Source organism: Macrobrachium nipponense, chromosome 19, assembly GCF_015104395.2.
Source record: "Macrobrachium nipponense isolate FS-2020 chromosome 19, ASM1510439v2, whole genome shotgun sequence".
Classification (NCBI taxonomy): Eukaryota; Metazoa; Arthropoda; class Malacostraca; order Decapoda; family Palaemonidae; genus Macrobrachium; species Macrobrachium nipponense.
Genome location: NC_061088.1, coordinates 6,573,450 through 6,591,369, shown reverse-complemented (window position 1 = coordinate 6,591,369; position 17,920 = coordinate 6,573,450). Strand labels below are relative to the sequence as shown.

At 33.1% G+C, this 17,920-nt stretch overlaps 2 protein-coding genes and 1 pseudogene across 2 annotated transcripts; 2 read left to right on the top strand and 1 right to left on the bottom strand.

Moving 5' to 3' along the window:
• Positions 1-323: 323 nt before the first annotated feature.
• On the top strand, positions 324-3,031 carry LOC135212549 (cuticle protein 16.8-like). The gene is made up of 3 exons (XM_064246088.1): positions 324-422; positions 847-974; positions 1,886-3,031. Exons 1-3 carry the CDS (start codon positions 411-413, stop codon positions 2,049-2,051), a joined length of 306 nt encoding a protein of 101 aa, XP_064102158.1. The 5' UTR covers positions 324-410; the 3' UTR covers positions 2,052-3,031.
• Positions 3,032-7,820: 4,789 nt separating this feature from the next.
• On the top strand, positions 7,821-10,994 carry LOC135212544 (larval cuticle protein 2-like). The gene is made up of 3 exons (XM_064246075.1): positions 7,821-7,937; positions 9,106-9,242; positions 10,098-10,994. Exons 1-3 carry the CDS (start codon positions 7,926-7,928, stop codon positions 10,252-10,254), a joined length of 306 nt encoding a protein of 101 aa, XP_064102145.1. The 5' UTR covers positions 7,821-7,925; the 3' UTR covers positions 10,255-10,994.
• A 2,884-nt stretch (positions 10,995-13,878) lies between these two features.
• LOC135219188 (uncharacterized) lies at positions 13,879-16,625 on the bottom strand (annotated as a pseudogene).
• Positions 16,626-17,920: the final 1,295 nt, after the last annotated feature.

Sequence of the window (17,920 nt, the reverse complement as noted above, 5' to 3'; positions counted from 1 at the left end):
TTCTGAAAACCGTCAGTCCAGTCTTCGCAAACTATGTACAACCCTTGGCATTACGCTGTGCACAAAAACAAAATCAAATGAAACTCTTCCCTATCAGTAAGATGTCCTTCAAAACGAAAACATTGCAGAATGAATTTATTGGTAGACAACCAAGGTGTGACATTTTATAGGATGAATGATGATAGGTGTGGGGTGAGTGAGACTAGGCGTAGTATGGGTACACGGGAATGTAGCTTAGGTGTGAGAGTGTAAGAGCACCTTGGGGGTCAAGCGAGAGTTGTATATAATGAAAGCCATGGCGTCCTAATGTTTATTACAGATCGGTACCTCATCCCACAAGGAGATCGCTTTCTGCCCCTCTGAATCGCAGTGAACTGTACGATTGATTCTCTACTCATTATTTCTGGAAAATGAAGTACACAGTGAGTGAACGAGTTACCTGAGTATCGTTAAGTTGTTGGTCATATATAAATATTTACTCCGTGTAAATCTGTGTGAATATCTACATCTATATAGAGACCTAGATATATAGGCCAGGTTCTGTAGGTTTCTCATAACTAAAATTCTAGTTTTTACTTTGAAAATTTCATGTGGAAAGCTTAATTCCTGTTTAAATATAATCTGTCATAGCAGGCAGCCCAAATAGAGGAACCAAACAGTGACCACATTGTAATCAAACTTTAATGATGTACAACTGAATTGATGAAATAATTATTTTTGGAAACCTGAAATTATACTCACTATTCATAGCCAAGATTGAATACAAGAAAAGGGATTTAAACTTCCTTATTAAAGTAAAAGCTGAACTATATATTTATACATATTCTAATGGACCTTTAATTACAGCTCATTTTAGCCATGGCTTGCGCTGCCTGCCTTGTCAAAGGTGCTCCTACAGTCTTTGACTTCGAGGGAGACGACCATTTTCACAAACAAGAGGGAGAACCAGGGAACAAGGTAGAGGGATATTACAGGTAAATATTCCAAAGGTTCTAGTACAAGGAGACTTAACCTACGTACAATAATGACAAATGCAATAAGACCACCTATTCACATTTCTCGATTCTAAAAGGGCTCGTCTCGAGGATTTACTCTGAGGTTTGAGGTGAAAACCAGGTATAGTAAATAGGAAGAAACCAAAGAAAATGACTGAATAATGAAAGATAAAAAGTAAAGCAGCTGTAGCTTAAGATATTACTCTAAATTCACTATGAATAAATATTTAGTTTACAGATATGTCTTATGTCTTTTCTAATCTATTGTCTCTTAGAGCTTCTCTAGCCAGTATCCAATTTTATGAACCGAAGCGTTGGTACAATCCTAAGAGCAATTTGCTCTGTACAGCAAATGTATATATATGAATTTCACAGAAAAAATCCTAATGCTTTAATTAGGGTATTTGAGAAACATTGATATACTGAATACAAAAGATTGCAAATGTAGTATTGTAATTTACTTATCCGTTATTCTTTGAGAGATACTGGTATGTTCTCAAGAAAATTTATAGACTTAACTGAACATTGCTCGTAGGAAAAAATTCATAGCAACTTATGGGGGACAAATACATATTGCCTTTGATAAAATTAGTTTTCCAGAGGAGATAGGGAGGAGCATCCATTCAAAAACATCTGGATGGATAAATATGACGGAAAATGCTGCAGAAAAACGAGGAGCATACCCACTTGGCACTCTCTTTTTCCATTAGATTTTTGTTATGTCTTTGCTCAAAATCGTCTCATAGAACTAGAAAGAAAACTTTTGTGAAATCCTTTCAGCTGGACGCCACTTAAACAAGATTGACAGATTACTGAAACTGGCGTCACAATATCTAGTAAGTCAAATGTTCCCACATAGGTAAAAACTAACTCTGTATTTTACCTTCCAGTTGGACCTCACCCGAAGGAGAGGAATTTTACGTCAAGTACGTAGCTGACGAAGACGGCTACAGAGTAGTCGATTCCAACGCCGTCCCCGTCAGCCACGCCGGAGTGAAGGCTGACGGGAATCAAGGATCCTTCGGGGGAGAGGAAGGAACAGGCGAAGGATTCTGAGTGTTGACTTACAAGGAAAGTCGTTACCTGGAGGAATCTGTTGACTCTTAGCTTCTTTTCAAAGAGTTGATTAGCTCGAAATTGCTTGCTTTGTGGAATTAGTAATCTAGTGCTATTTCTTTGCACGTAATTCTTACTTGGTCAGTCCTATATAGGATTCCATTCTATAAATCCGATAAAGGATTCCCTTCTATATGCTACACACATAATTCTCACTTAGTAAATGCTATGAAGGACTCTTCTCAATATCCTATACACGTAATAATCACTTGGTAAATCCTATGAAGGACTCCCCTCTATATCCTTTAGGCGACACTCTCACGTGACAAATCCTATCAAGGATTCCATTGTATATGCTCTACATGTAAATGTTACTTGGTAAATACCAAGGATTCCATTCTATATCCTTAACAATTAATTCTCACTTTGTAAATCCTATGAAAGAATCCTCTCAATATCTTCTACATTTTAATTCTCACTTGGCAAATCCTATCAAGGATTCCATTCTATATCCTTTACACGTCACTTTGTCATTCTCACTTGGCAAATCCTATAAAGGATTTCCCTCCATATCCTATACACATAAATCTCTCTTGGTAAATCCTAGGAAGGACTCCCCTCAGTACCCTTTAAACGTAATTCTCACTTGGTAAATCCTATCAAGGATTCCACTGCATATCCTAGCAGGGTATCAGACTGGGGTCCTACCTACATTACAATCCTTTAAAATCTTTTTTAATAATTTTTAAATGTTTTAATTGACATTTCCTTTACTATTGTTTTTAATCAGTTTTAATTTTGAAGAAATAGTTTTGTTGTTAAGATTGTTCAAATGAATTGGAATCCTTTTGTATATATCCCGTTATTTAAAAAAAAATTGTAAAGTATCTGTTTAAAATAATTTTTTACATTCAGGTTTTTCCTTCAATATAAAGATAATTCCTGTAATTATAAATACGCAAAAGATACTGGATTGTACAGATATATGGTTGTAATTTTTGTACAGAAGAGAAGCATATCTTTTATTTACAATAAATGATTTTACCAGGTAAATACTGTGTTTTTATTTTAAAAACAAATAGCATTTATTCTATCCTTGAAAAATTATTAATATTAGTATCCTAGTATGTATACACTAGATTGTACAGATATATCATACTATAATGGGCGTAATGTCTGTCTGTCTGTCATTCAATCACGGCTAAACGGCTGGTCAGATGGGCATGAAACTTGGCAGGGTTATGGTGGGGACCCTTAAGATGGTTTGTAAGGGAGTTTCATCCAACCTAACCCCCTCCTTTGTAGGGGGTGGGGGTGAGACGGTATTCCCTGAAACGTAGCTGTTTCTGGCCGTGAAACGAGGCTGGTTATTCCCGTAGACTTACTTACTTTACGATTTTTCATACATAATTTCTGTACAACTTCCCCGGAGAAAGTCGCGAATATTTTAGCTTTGACACAATAGAAGATGAAAATTATCATCAATATCCGCAAGATTTTTTAATAACTTAAATCCATCGAGACTGCCAGTGCACAAAATAACGTTGAAGAAGTACTGCCCGGTAATGCTGCTTGGGAATTTCGATCCTGCCAATGGACATAATAAAAAGGAAACTGGCAAGTTCCTACTTTCTACTCTTTTTTGGGAGACACAGGATCATAAGAGCATTTATCAGTAGCCATAACGCACTGACATACAAGTTGCGTCTTTGCAGTAACATAATGAAAAGATAAATACTTTATTATTCGTATCACCGTGCAAAGTAATTGACAAAGAAAAGAACCAATCAAGATCCTTGTTCCGTTAAATGAAAGTCACCGACAAGAGAGAGAAGAGACGACAGAGAGAGAGAGAGAGAAGAGCGAGAGAGAGAGAGAGAGAGAGAGAGAGCCATTTAACGACATTAATGCACTACAATTTTATAATTTCATCTTGCTATCGAAAAATGAGAGAAAGAGAGAGGAGATAATTTGTGATTTGAGAGCTAAGTAATCCGATAATCCCATAACCGTCTTCGTTACTTGACTTACATTGAGAGAGAGAGAGAGAGAGAGAGAGAGAGAGAGAGAGAGAGAGAGAGAATCATTAAAAGAGGGTAAACAATAATGAATACGAACTTCTTTACGTTCATTGATCGTCTCTTCACTTACTTTAAGAGGAGAAGAGAGAGAGAGATGAGAGAGAGAGAGGAGAGAGAGAGAGAGAGGGGGGGGGGGGTGAGAGAGAGAGAATATCATTGAAAGGGGCAAACAACAATGAATAAGAATTTATCTGCGTTCAGTGATCGTCCCTTGAATTACATTACGAGAGAGAGAGAGAGAGAGAGAGAGAGAGAGAGAGAGAGAGAGACTATTCGTGTAATCGCCCTTATTTTAATATTGCTGACCAAATAGTACATATAAATTTTTCACTTCTGCACCCGTATTTTATCACCCATCGTAGTTGGGTAAGTTTGCTGGTGTTTGTAAGTTATTAATATTAGTATCCTAGTATGCATATATTAGAATGTACAGATATATGTTTGTAATTTTTGTACAGAAGAAAAGCAAATTTTGTATTGTCAATAAACGATTTTACCAGGTAAATACTGTTTGTATTTAAAAAAAACAAAAACAAATTGCATATACCATCCTTGAAAAATTATAAATATTATGTTATGATCCTAGTATGTACGTATATACTGGATTGTTCAGATATATGACTGTGGTTTTTTACAGAAGAAAAGCAACTCTTTTATTTGCAACAAATGATTTTACCAGGTAAACACTGTTAAAAAAAACAGATAGCATTTATTCCTTTCTTGAAAAATTATTAATATTAATATCTTAGTATCTTAGTTTGTATGCATGTATGATATACGTTTCCAGTGATACTTTGTCTTTTGTCTTATGCAATTATCAAAATAATCATCAGAAGCTTTACATTATCCAGATGATACTTCATAAAAAAAATAGAAGCAATCTTTTTTATATGCTCACTCTGGCCGCTATCGAAATCTAAGCCAAAATAGGAATGAAATCATTATTTTGACAAATTCTGGGTACTGGGTAAACTTTAAACTGCTATCAATACCTTTTCACATGTGCGAAGAAAGGATAAAAGTACCGTTTTCATAACCACCATTCACTTTCTTGATACAATACTGAAGTGTTATTCATTAAACAACTTATAAGGAAAATATTAACTTTAACTTGGACGAAACAAAAAACGATAGATTATTGAATTGGTGCTTCTAAGTATTCCTAAAAAATATTTCAGTTTTACGGATACAGGACAAATGTTTCAAAGTCGTTCTAAATGACAATTCATGGGTTATAGGCAACATTCATCAATCTTATTTATTTAATTATCTGGTTACAAGGAGTTACGAGGGTTAGGATGTCTCAAAGACTTGTTAGTCCATCCGAGGTGACATCGAGTGCTCACTTATCTGTAGGAGCAGGTTTTACTTTACATTCACAGCGTCCTATTGATTTTGTCTAGCATTCTTTTACACTCTTTCACACTGTTGCTGTTTACAACTTTTGGTGGTAGTTTATTCCACGTAAAGGGTTTTCAAAAATCGTTCTGAATATGATTACGTTTGCAAACACAACAGTTTCTCAATTATTCATAACGAATCCTTGAAAGTTAAAATTTAACGACACAATTATTGCAATAAGGTTTCCAACTTCCTAAATTGTCATATTAACATCGCTATTTTAAGATACGTATTACTTAATCCTGACAATCTTGCTATGGGCCTTCAAGTGTTCTTCAATTCAGAATACTCAGAGCGAAATATTCCTCCCTAAAACAATTCTGTTACGAATATAGACTTTACCGCAGAACTATGTTGTCCCAGTAATATTAATAAGATTTATAAACGTCCAACTGCCACCTTGCCATCGGTATATAATATTCGTATTTTATAATGTCTGGTAGGATTACCTTGGAACTTAAGCAGGCTTAACTTCAGAATCCCTCCCTACAACAAGTTTAAACTATGTTATGAATGCAGAATTTTACCTCTGGACTATGCTCTCAAAGTTATACCAATAAGATTTACAAATTCATAATTGTTATCTTGCTATCGGCATCCTAAGATTCGTATTAAATAATTTCTGGTAGTCTTGCCTTGTGTCTCGAGTGGCCACCATTTCAGAACAATCAAAATTAAATTTTGCTCCCTACAGCAAATTAAAACTAGGTTAAGAAGAACGCAGAGTTTACCTTTGTACTGAAGAGTCGCAGTAATACCTGCTTAATTGGTCACACGTTTCCAACCCCTCGCTATACTCTGTTTTTTTTCCATCTGTCCACCCGCCTGCGTCCCGGGCTTTCGATAGTTACGCTATGTGTAAGTTTTAGGTAAATAACAGGATATCTGGGTGTACATTTGCAACTGAAAAGTGTTTTAATAATTTACTGTATGCGAATTACACCATTAATATTCGGAATAAGATATTATTATTATTGTTGAATGTAAGCTGAATGTAACTATCTAAAGCCCGGGACGCAGTGTTACCATACGCAAACACCACAGGCGGGTGGACAGATCGAAAAAAACCGAGTATAGTGGAAAGCGACTTCTCACACCAATGATCTTCAAGAGAAACTGAATAGTTGAAATACCTCTGTGTTGAGGTGTCTTTTATGACGTCACTCGAGGAGGGTGAGACTATTTTTACCATATGGTTGAAGAGGCTATCTAACAGTTAGGGAAGTTTATTTCAATAGACGACATTAGTTCGGATATTATCAAATAGAGGTATGACCAAGATGTGCACGAGGAGTTTAAAAGAATACTTTACCACCTCTCTCTCTCTCTCTCTCTCTCTCTCTCTCTCTCTCTCTCTCTCTCTCTCTCTCTCTCTCTCTCTCTCTCTCTCTCTGAAATTAAAACTAACATAGGGCCTTGATTTATGTATTTTATGAAGACTAATATAACGTTGTAGGATGGAATTACACCTGAAACATGAGTTAATTAATTGGGTATTAATGACTCCAAAATCTGTGCTTCACCAATAGGCATTAATTGATATTATTCTCCTGAGGAATCTACACATAAAGATGTTCCAGCAGTATATTAATAATGATGACTTCAAATCCCAAAAGTAATATACGCTTTTATTCAGAATAGTAATTTTGAAATGTTCAAATACGTTCGTTACCAATATCTCAACCAAGTACGTTTTCCATAATAAAGTTGGTATTCCACGAAAACGGCTTCCTGTATCTGTTAGCATCTTAGTACATAATTGAAAATATTTTTCGTATTGATGTACGTAAATAACTTAATATCTGTCACGAGTTTAGTCTATTTTCTGTAGCTATTTGATTTAATTCAGTCGGTCAATAATTGCATGCTAGGTCCAGGACTTAGCTGCCTGATGCAAAATGATGTCGGAAAACGTTCTCTCCAGCGAATTATTAAAATTACCGCAGGTATTCCGAAATGCTGCTAAGCACAGGTAAAGCGGACTAATTCCGAGCCTATCTTAGAGCCCTTGGCATTCAAAGGTCTTTGGCGAATATAAAAACAGATTCAAATGACTTTCTTCTTCTTCTTCTTCTTCTTCTTCTTCTTCTTCTTCTTCTTTTCTTCTTCTTCCTTATCAGAGAGATGTCCTCCAAATCACGACACAACTCGGAACGATAAATTCGCGAATGAATTTATTGGCGGGTGGGTCAGTCACCAGGTGGGTGACCGGGGTTCGAAGGTTGGGTGAATGGGTGAATGAAGATGAGGAGGAGGAGTATATAAAACCGAACCCACGCTGAGATCTAGTGCTTATTTCAGGTCTTCTCTTCAACCAGCAAGTGTCTCTCTTTGCACTCTGTGAGGACTATAATCTCTTCATATAATTACATATTCACGTACTCCTCAGAAAATGAAATACGCAGTGAGTGATGCTTTTATCTTATGTCCATTTAAATGTAGATTACGCATAAATATTCATTTCTATATAGTGATGAATATAGTCTGATCTAAACCAGGTAATATCTGTAGATTTGTGTCTGTCTATATATATATATATATATATATATATATATATATATATATATATATATATATATTTTTTATAGAAAGACACAATGAAGCATAATGAAATCTTAGCTTGTTGCTGTTAAAATATTCATTTCTATATAGTGATGAAATGTAATTTGATATGAACCGGGTGATATCTATAGATCCATGTTATATATATATATATATATATATATATATATATATATATATATATATATGAAGACACAATGCAGCATAATGAAATTCTTAGCTTGTTGCTAAAGTTTATATTCTTTATATAAAGTGATGAAATGTAATTTAATATAACCGGCCGTGATATCTATAGATCGTGTCATATATATATATATATATATAAATATATATATATATATATATATATATATATATATATATATATATATATATATAGGAAGACAATGCACCATAATAAATTTCTTAGCTTATTGCTGTTTAAGTATTCATTTCTATGTAGTGATGGATACAATCTGATACAAACCAGGTAGTGTCTATAGATCTGTGTCTATACTAATTGTCAAACACAAAACAGCTTAGTCAACTTCTTAGCTTTAGATGACGTTAAAATGATCGTTTATTGCCTATTGATGACAGATAATTTAAGAAGAACTGCATATATCTGCCCGTACAAATTGCAAGACAGGTAGCAAATGAAAGAATTTTTGACAGCTGGTTTGGTTGTCTCTGTACAAAATCTAGTTTAGGTGATAGTTAAAAGTTACAGAATTAAAAAAAAATGTTTTATAATTCCTTTTTGATAAGAGTTTTCAAAATTTATAAATAAATGAAATATTTGAAGAACAATTTAAATCTGGTGAGTTATTTTGGCTTTAAATCTTATGAGATATCAACATTTCTTACCAAAATCCTTGAAGGGGCCTCTTTTGCCGAATTTTTCAAATTACAAAACTATTTCCAAAATCAATAAATCATAGGGAATAAAAACTGATGCATAACTAGTTATTCAAATGAGATTGTAGTGATATTCAATCACTGATCTTTTAACAAAGGATCTTCATTGACAGCTTCTCATCACCGTGGCCTGCGTTGCCTGCTTTGTCACCTTCGTCAGAGCTATTCCGACGGTCATGGACTTCGAAGGCGATGAGCATGCCCACAAGCAGGAGGGAGAGGCTGGGGACAAGGTGGAAGGATATTACAGGTAAATGGGGCACAATGTATACCTGTAAATGTTTCAGAAGCAAAAATGTTACAGGTAATAAATGTTATAAGTAAATATGTTACAGGTAATTAGTAAGTATGTTACAGGTAATAAATTTTATAAGTAAATATGTTACAGGTAATAAATCTTATAAATAAATTTGTTACAGGTAATAAATCTTATAAGTCAACATGTTACAAGTAATAAATCTTATAAGTAAATATGATATAGGTAATAAATCTTATAAGTAAATTTGTTACAGGTTATAAATCTTATAAGTATATATGTTACTGGTAAATGTTTATAAAGTAAATATGTTACAGGAGATAAGATGGTCGATATTACAGGTAAATGGGGCACACTGTTTACCTGTAACTATTTCATAAGTAAATATGTTACAGGTAATAAATCTTGTAAGTATATATGTTACAGGAGATATGATGGAGGGACATTACAGGTTGCTAAAAGTTGCGTCATAATATCTAAGCCAAATGACACTACACAGATGTGAGGAAAGTGCCCAATTTCTGTTGGAGCTGATTACCTAAACATGATTGATTGATTCCTAAAACTTGCGTTACGATATCTGAGTGAATGACACGAAATGACACTAGACCGGCATAAAGAAAGTGCCACTTTGCTATTAGTGTTGATAACATAAACATGATTGATTGATTTCTAAAACTGACGTCACGATATCTGAGGTAAATGGCAATACACAGAAAATGCCACTTACCTCTTAGTTTTGATTTTTTGAACATGACTGATCGATTTGCGGCTGCTGAAACTGGCGCCACTATATCTAAAGCAAATGATCCCACATAGGTGTAAATTAACTGTTATTTTATCTTCCAGTTGGACCTCACCCGAAGGAGAGGAATTCTACGTCAAGTACGTAGCTGACGAAGACGGCTACAGAGTAGTCGATTCCAACGCCGTTCCCGTCAGCCACGCCGGAGTGAAGGCCAACGGGAATCAGGGGTCCTTCGGGGGCGAGGAAGAAACTGCTTAAGGATGCTAGGATTGGTTAAGATTGATTATAAGGAGTAATTTTTTTTAAATCAGCGATTCGAATTAAGTTTTCATGCCTGTGTGACAGACAATTAGGTTGAAGGATAGCTCACCTGGACAGGTAAACCTAACCTGTACAGGTTAATTTGACTTGTATAGGTTAATTCTACCTATATAGGTTCATTTTACCTGTATATGTTAATTTTACCTGTAGATGTTAATACTACCTATAGGTTAATTTTACCAGTAGAGGTTAATCATACCTGTACAGCTTAATCTTACCTATACAGATTAAATTTACCTGTACAGTTTAAATTTACCTGTACAAGTAGATTATACATGTAAAAGTTATATTTACCTGTGCAAGGTAATTTTACCTATACAAAGGTTCATTTTACCTGTACAGGTTACTTTTTACTTTTACCTGTACACCTGTACAGCTTAATTTTACCTTTATAGGTTAATTTTACCTGTACACCTTACCTTCCTCTTTTCAAATGTTATTCGTTAGATATAACAAGCTACCCAACAGTGCTTTTATTCTATATTGTCATAAATTAAATGTGTTTCTTTACTTATCCACATTTCTCCTACTTTCCTGGAAAACCATAAAGAGAATATTTTTGTAGTTTTTTTTGTACAATTACGAGATCTTTCATTATATATGTAGATAGTCAATTTAGTTTTGGAAATGTAATCATTACATTTGTACAGAAATATATTGCAATTTATTGTGTCGGGAAAAATGACGGGATTATTTTTAATAAATGATTTTGTCCAAAGTAAGTTTTTTTTTTCAAAACCTTCCTCATTGTGAAAATATATATACATATATAATATATATATATATAATATATATATATATATATATATATATATTATATATATATATATATTATATATATATGTATATAATATATATATATATATATATATATATATATATATATATTTATATGTATATATATATATATATTATATATTTATATGTATATATATATATATATATATATATATATATATATATATATATATATATATATATATGCAAAATTGCGTCACAGAAATAAACAAGCGAAAAATGCACCTAAGTTCCGGCGCAATCGAGTTTTCGGTACAGTCGCTACAGCGCATAATCAGGGCCACCAAAAATAGATCTATCTTTCGGTGATCTAGGTATAATGCTGTATGAGCCGCGGCCCATGAAACCTTAATCACGAGCCGGCTACCTTTAACCTTAAATAAGATAAAAACCACTGAGGATAGAGAGCTGCAATTTTGTATGTTTGATGATTGGAGTGTGGATGATCGACATACAGATTTGCAGCCCTCTAGCATCAGTAGATTTTAAGATCTGAGGGCGGACGGAAAAAGCGCGGACGGACAGACAAATCGGGCTCAAAAGTTTTCTTTTACAGAGAACTAAAATCGCCAAAAGCAATGCTTTTAACCCCATTTTGTTTACTCTGATAACGTCATGTATCAGTTTGTGTTATGTGTATTATTTATTTGCGAAAAGAAAGTGGAACCTGACAAACTTTTAATTGATTTGATTTGATAAAATCTACTTAACGAATTAATACGGTTTATCAAATCCGGGATAAAAAGTTTAATTCTCGGGTGTTTACTATAGTAGATTCACATCAGCCATACATCTGATGTCTAGGCCAGTCCCTTACGACGCTCCTGGCTGGCTGTTGATAAGCCAGTCACAGGGCTGGAAACTCTGAGTCTCTCTCGAGAGAGTTCATATAGGCAGGATGTGTGTTCCGCTTCTCCTGAGGGATACCTTTGAAAGACATATCCCACAGGAGAAGTGGAACATACATCCTGCCTATATGAACTCTCTCGAGAGAGACTGAGAGTTTTCAGCCCTGTGATTGGCTTATCAACAGCCAATCAAGAGCGTTTATAAGGGACTGGCCTAGACATAAAATGTACGGGTGATGTCTCCTTTCCATGTTAATTGTATTTTTTTAGTAAAAATGAATGACTTTGAACAGAATAAAACGTTTTTTAACAAGTTTGGTATAAAAGGTTTTAATCTCTAGTTTCTTCCAATATCTTCTGAGACCTACCAAACTCATATAAAATCTACCATTGTTAAATCAATGATCCTATCCTCTAGCTTGCTGGCGTCATAGGCCATGGGACTTGGGACACCATTTTAAAAACGTAAATCAGCCAGTTTCAATAACGCATAGAAGTAATTATTCATAAAATGAACTTCAAGATAATTTTCAATTTACAATAAATGCATATCAGTCATTTTCTATAACACATAGAGGTAATTATTCATAAAATAGAATGTACACCTTAATGCAAACACACTTCCTAAATCATTGCAATCTTGTCGGTATGAGAGAGAAAGAATGATCAAGAATTGTGTATCTAAATGTCCAGCAATCTTTATTCTCAACGTTGCAGTCGTCAATGACATTGTGAATATAATTCACAGTTTTACTATTAATTGTTTACTTGTATTCACATATTATTTTACTCAGTACTCACTTGTTTACTTCTATTCACATATTATTTTAATCAACACACAAGTAAACAAGTTATACTCAGCAGTAATTCTGTGGGTTTCTTTTTCCATCTTCAAAAGAAAACTGAAAGGAGTTTTTGTTTGGTTTAATTCACAGCGTTGATGAAACATCTTGAATTTGTGATGCCGTCTCCCTCATAACTAAAAACTTGTATGACTATACTTACCAGAGAGAAGGTATCTATCTTCTGTTTTTTGACTTATCAGTCAAAGGTGGTCGGTCGAACTGAGCGTCTATGAAAGTGGCCTATGCAAGCCATCTATCGGCCGTTATGAAAACCACAATTTCAGTGGTTTTCTGGACTCTCCCAGAATAAGAGACCATCGTAATTTACGATGGCCGTTATTAATTAGATAACAATAAACACTGCATGGTTAAGGCTGTGAGAATTAAACTTAAAAATAATGAACTTATTTATATGAATGGTTTCACCCCAGTAGGGTGAGAATTACCTCGTCGAGGTCATTTATTTACTATGGTAAGCCTTTTGAAAAAAGGGGAACTTCTGGATTTGAAGGAAAATAGTAACTACAACATATAGATGATTTTACTAAATTTATTTAAGTCTATTTATTTGCTGTATTACTGACAAATGCTCACAGAGAAAATGAGTGGTACAAGTACATAGAAAATTTATTATAATACGTTTTTCACATAGATTTTGCATTTTGAAGAAAACTGTAAATATGACTGAACGTATTCTGAAGAAAAAAGAAACCCTAATTAAGAAGAGAATAATTTTTTGAAGCTCTGGTGCGTATACTAATGAATTTGATAAACCTATTGATATAAACATTCTAATTAATATATATATACTATATATATATATATATATATTATATATATATATATATATATATATATCTCATAATATATTGAACTTCTTACACAGTTAATGAATAAAATAAAATAAAAAATACTACATTAATGTTAACAGGACGCTTCGTTTTTCAACTACGCCATATATATATATATATATATATATATATATATATATATATATATATATATATATATAATATATATATATATATATATATGTATATATACATATATATCCCATAATTTTTGTTTTCCTTAAGCCTATTCTTATTTACTTTCATTCTTGATTTTACACTTCATCACTTTTCTTATTTTTCATCTTTGTCATTATTTTTTACGTCTTTATCATCCAACTTTTTCCTTTCAAGTCATTTTTCTACTCTCACTCTTCCTCACTCTTCTACCTCCTCCCTCACTTTACATTCCTCACTCCTCTCCTTATGCAGCTTCTCCTCCTTCTTCTCCGCCTTCTCCTCCCTCCTCCCCTTCTCCGCTGAAGGACCCCTGGTTCCCGTCGGCAGCCACTCCGTCGGCGTCGACAGGAACGGCGTTGGACTCCACGACTCTGTAGCCCTTTTCGTCAGCGATTTATTTCACGTAGAATTCGCTGCCCTCTGGAGACGTCCAGCTGAAGGGGAAAGTAATAATGAAGGTTAATAAATATTACTATAAGTAACAAATGCATACCTTATTTTACACGAACTTATTAGCGAATGTAAATCTGTTCAATTTTTACTTGTTTTTTTCTGAGATAGTTTTTATAGTCTTTGTAAGTACATTTTTTTTTATGTTTTAATTCCAGACTGATGATGTGACAATGTTCTATCGTGCGAAACGTTTAAATAAATTTATATATATATATATATATATATATATATATATAATATATATTATATATATACAGAGAGAGAGAGAGAGACAGAGATCGAGAGAGAGAGAGAGGAGGAGAGATGAGAGAGAAGAGAGAGAGAGACTTTTTTTGGGTTAGGTTCCTAGCCACCATACACTTCTCAACCCTGTCTGGAACCCACAACATTCAGCTAACCACCAGGTAATTAATCCACTAATCTTTTCAACATGGGCCAATGAATTTATCAGGACCAACTACCAGGCCCCCAACCCCAGCCCCTCTAACCAACCACCCTGCCCCCAAACCTCTCATAAGAAAGACTATTGTCTTTATAAATCTTACACTGTACCTTCCACTGTATCCTCTACTTCTGTATTCCAGATCTTACCTGTAAGATCCCTGTACTTCGCTCCCGCCTTCTCCCTCCAGCTGGTGTTGGTGGTCGTCTCCCTCGAAGTCCAGGATGGTTCCTGGACTGGCTGACACCAGGACAGACACCAACAGTAGGACTGGAATCACCTGGTTTGAGAATAGTGGTTAGTGGTTGAATGGCCTTTCGTTAGGTTAGTTTTGTTGGATTTTTTTGTCAGTTTTGAATTATAAGGGGGAATTCCTTAATAATTAGGGCAGTAAAAAAAATACTAACACAGTTTAGACTACAGTAATAATAATAATAATAATAATAATAATAATAATAATAATAATAATAATAATAATAATAATAATAATAATAATAATAATATGACCTTAAACTCAATGGCCCCAGTAGGTTGGTTGCATATCAATAGGGGGTTGATATCATGAATAATAATAATAATAATAATAATAATAATAATAATAATAATAATAATAATAATAATAATAATAATAACAATAATAATAGTATAATGCCCTTGAAAATCAAGCCAATGGGCCATGTAAGCTTCCTCCATAATAATGATAATTATAATATGACCTAAGTTCAAAGCAAAGTTAAAGGTCACTCTAGGCTAGTTCCATATGAAACGGGTTTACCTCCTGAGTAATAATAATAATAATAATAATAATAATAATAATAATAATAATAATAATAATAATAATAATAATAATAATATAGCATGACCTTCAAATGTCATAACAATTTCTATGTTGACATGATACTGTTAAATGTTACTGAATATTGCCCTCAAATTATCTTGTTATTTACGTTTAATGCCACACCGTATGATACATTTATAACTAAGTAAACAATCAGACATGAACACATATTTACACATACAAGACCCTGTAACTACGCTTACGACTTAATTAATGGGAGAATGTTACATTCACCTGTAGAAGCAATCGATTTGAAGGCGTAATCACCTGTCACGTCAGACAGCATGAATGAATGAAAAATACTACGTTTCGTAAGCAACTGATCGATCATAGTAATGGTAGTCGATTAAAGATATTGGATTTGTTTTTAGATACAGCTTCAGGGCAAGGCGTTTAATGGCCATAAAGAAATTATTTAGAAAAATATTGCAAATATATAATGAAAAAGTAGCTATTTTGTTCATATTTAAAAAAAGAATTAATATAATTCATAGAATAGTAGTATTTATATATCCTTAAAAATTAATTTATATTATCCATTAAAATACATTTTTGAAAAATGCCGTATACTTTTAAATTTTCTCTCATGTTCATGTTTATAAATTATAATAAGCATAAATAATAACGACTACTCACTACATATGCATCATGGAAATTTACGTTTTGTTTATATCTCAAAAAATGAAAGAATATTAATATTTGAAATCAATCAAATGTGATGAGAACCAAACAAGTCTGTAAATATTGATTTGAAATTTATATTGATTTGTTGATTTAAATTCCAGAAAGGCCATGATTAATGATTATACTGAATTATTTAGTCTAAGATGCAAGCTTATTGATTGATATACTGAAACAGTTACAGAAAAATGAATTCTAACTGACTAATACATAAAAGTTTTGCTTTTCAAATTGCTGTAACTGTATTAGTAATGACATTTTCTCTAAAATAATCAGTGTTTAATACAAAAGCATTAAAAATCCATCTTGACAGAATATACTGAAACTACAGTATATTGATCATAAACTGATTAATATACCAAAACCAATTAAAAAACTCACCCTGAAATTCATGTCGGAGAGTTGATAAACCACCAAAGGCGACTGATCGATTACAACTTTCTGGCGTCACAACGAACAGGGTCAGAGGAGAAAGGGATATAAAGAACTCACTGGCGTCACAACAAACAGGACTGGTGATCAGTAGTTATAATACCAAGATCCTAACAGACGCCAGTATATATATACTACGTGAACTCTGTCACGCCTACTTGGATCACCTCGTGTCACGGAATAATGGGTTTTAATGGGCAAAAATAAGAGTTTTTTTTTTCAGGTTAATGATTGAGTGAAAAGGTGAGGGTGATTTGTGATAGCCAAGTATATTTCATTCGTCCAGGTACCTCTGGATCTACTTAATGAAAATAGGGATAAAAACTTTTTCTCTAATTTCATTTATGATTAAATAGGTATTTGCGAAATTGAAAATAATATTTGCTTTATATCAGTGGAAAAGACTATGGAAAATTATTTTCTGATTCCATTTACTAACAAATACATAATATGGAAACAAAAATAGCTATACTTTTTACATTATTGCGAAAACCTATCAAAAACTTATTCTTTGATTCCATTTATTATTAAATAACTATTTGTAAAATTATGATGAATTGTTTGGAGTTATTATTCCTGTTATTTTATATATTTTGCAGTAGCTAATAATGCAAGTGAAATCATGGATTTCTTATAGCATATTCATAACTTATCATCCATTGATTTCTGTGAAATTACAAATCCTATCTCGGACTATTTATAGGTAATCCTATAATTATACACTTATTATTAACCATACATGAATTTATAAAGTTTATCATCCCATGGAATATTCTATATAATAATTTCATTTACAAAATAAATTTTTAGACACAAGTATAAACAATTGATCAATTTTCAGTTATATAAATATGAAAGTCATATGAAACGTACAAGAAAATTAAAGATTACAAAAATAACCCCAAAAAGATTACATCGATTTACTTTACAGTGATAATTACATATTTTAATCATGAGCTTGCATTTAACAGAAATAATGAGAGGCAACCAATCGAAAATAATCGTTGCTTGGTGAATTATATTTGCAAAAGGGACGACAATCTGTGTTTTTTTTTTATTTTGAAACTAAATACCATTTGACAGATGAAACCACCTTAAGCATAAACAAAAATAATGAGAGACAACAAATCGAAAATATTCCTTTCTTGGTGAATTATCTTTGCAAAAGGGACGACAATCTTTATGTTTTATTAATTAAGAAACTGAATCTCATTTTACAGATGAAACACGTTAAGCATGAATTAAATACGTCTCTA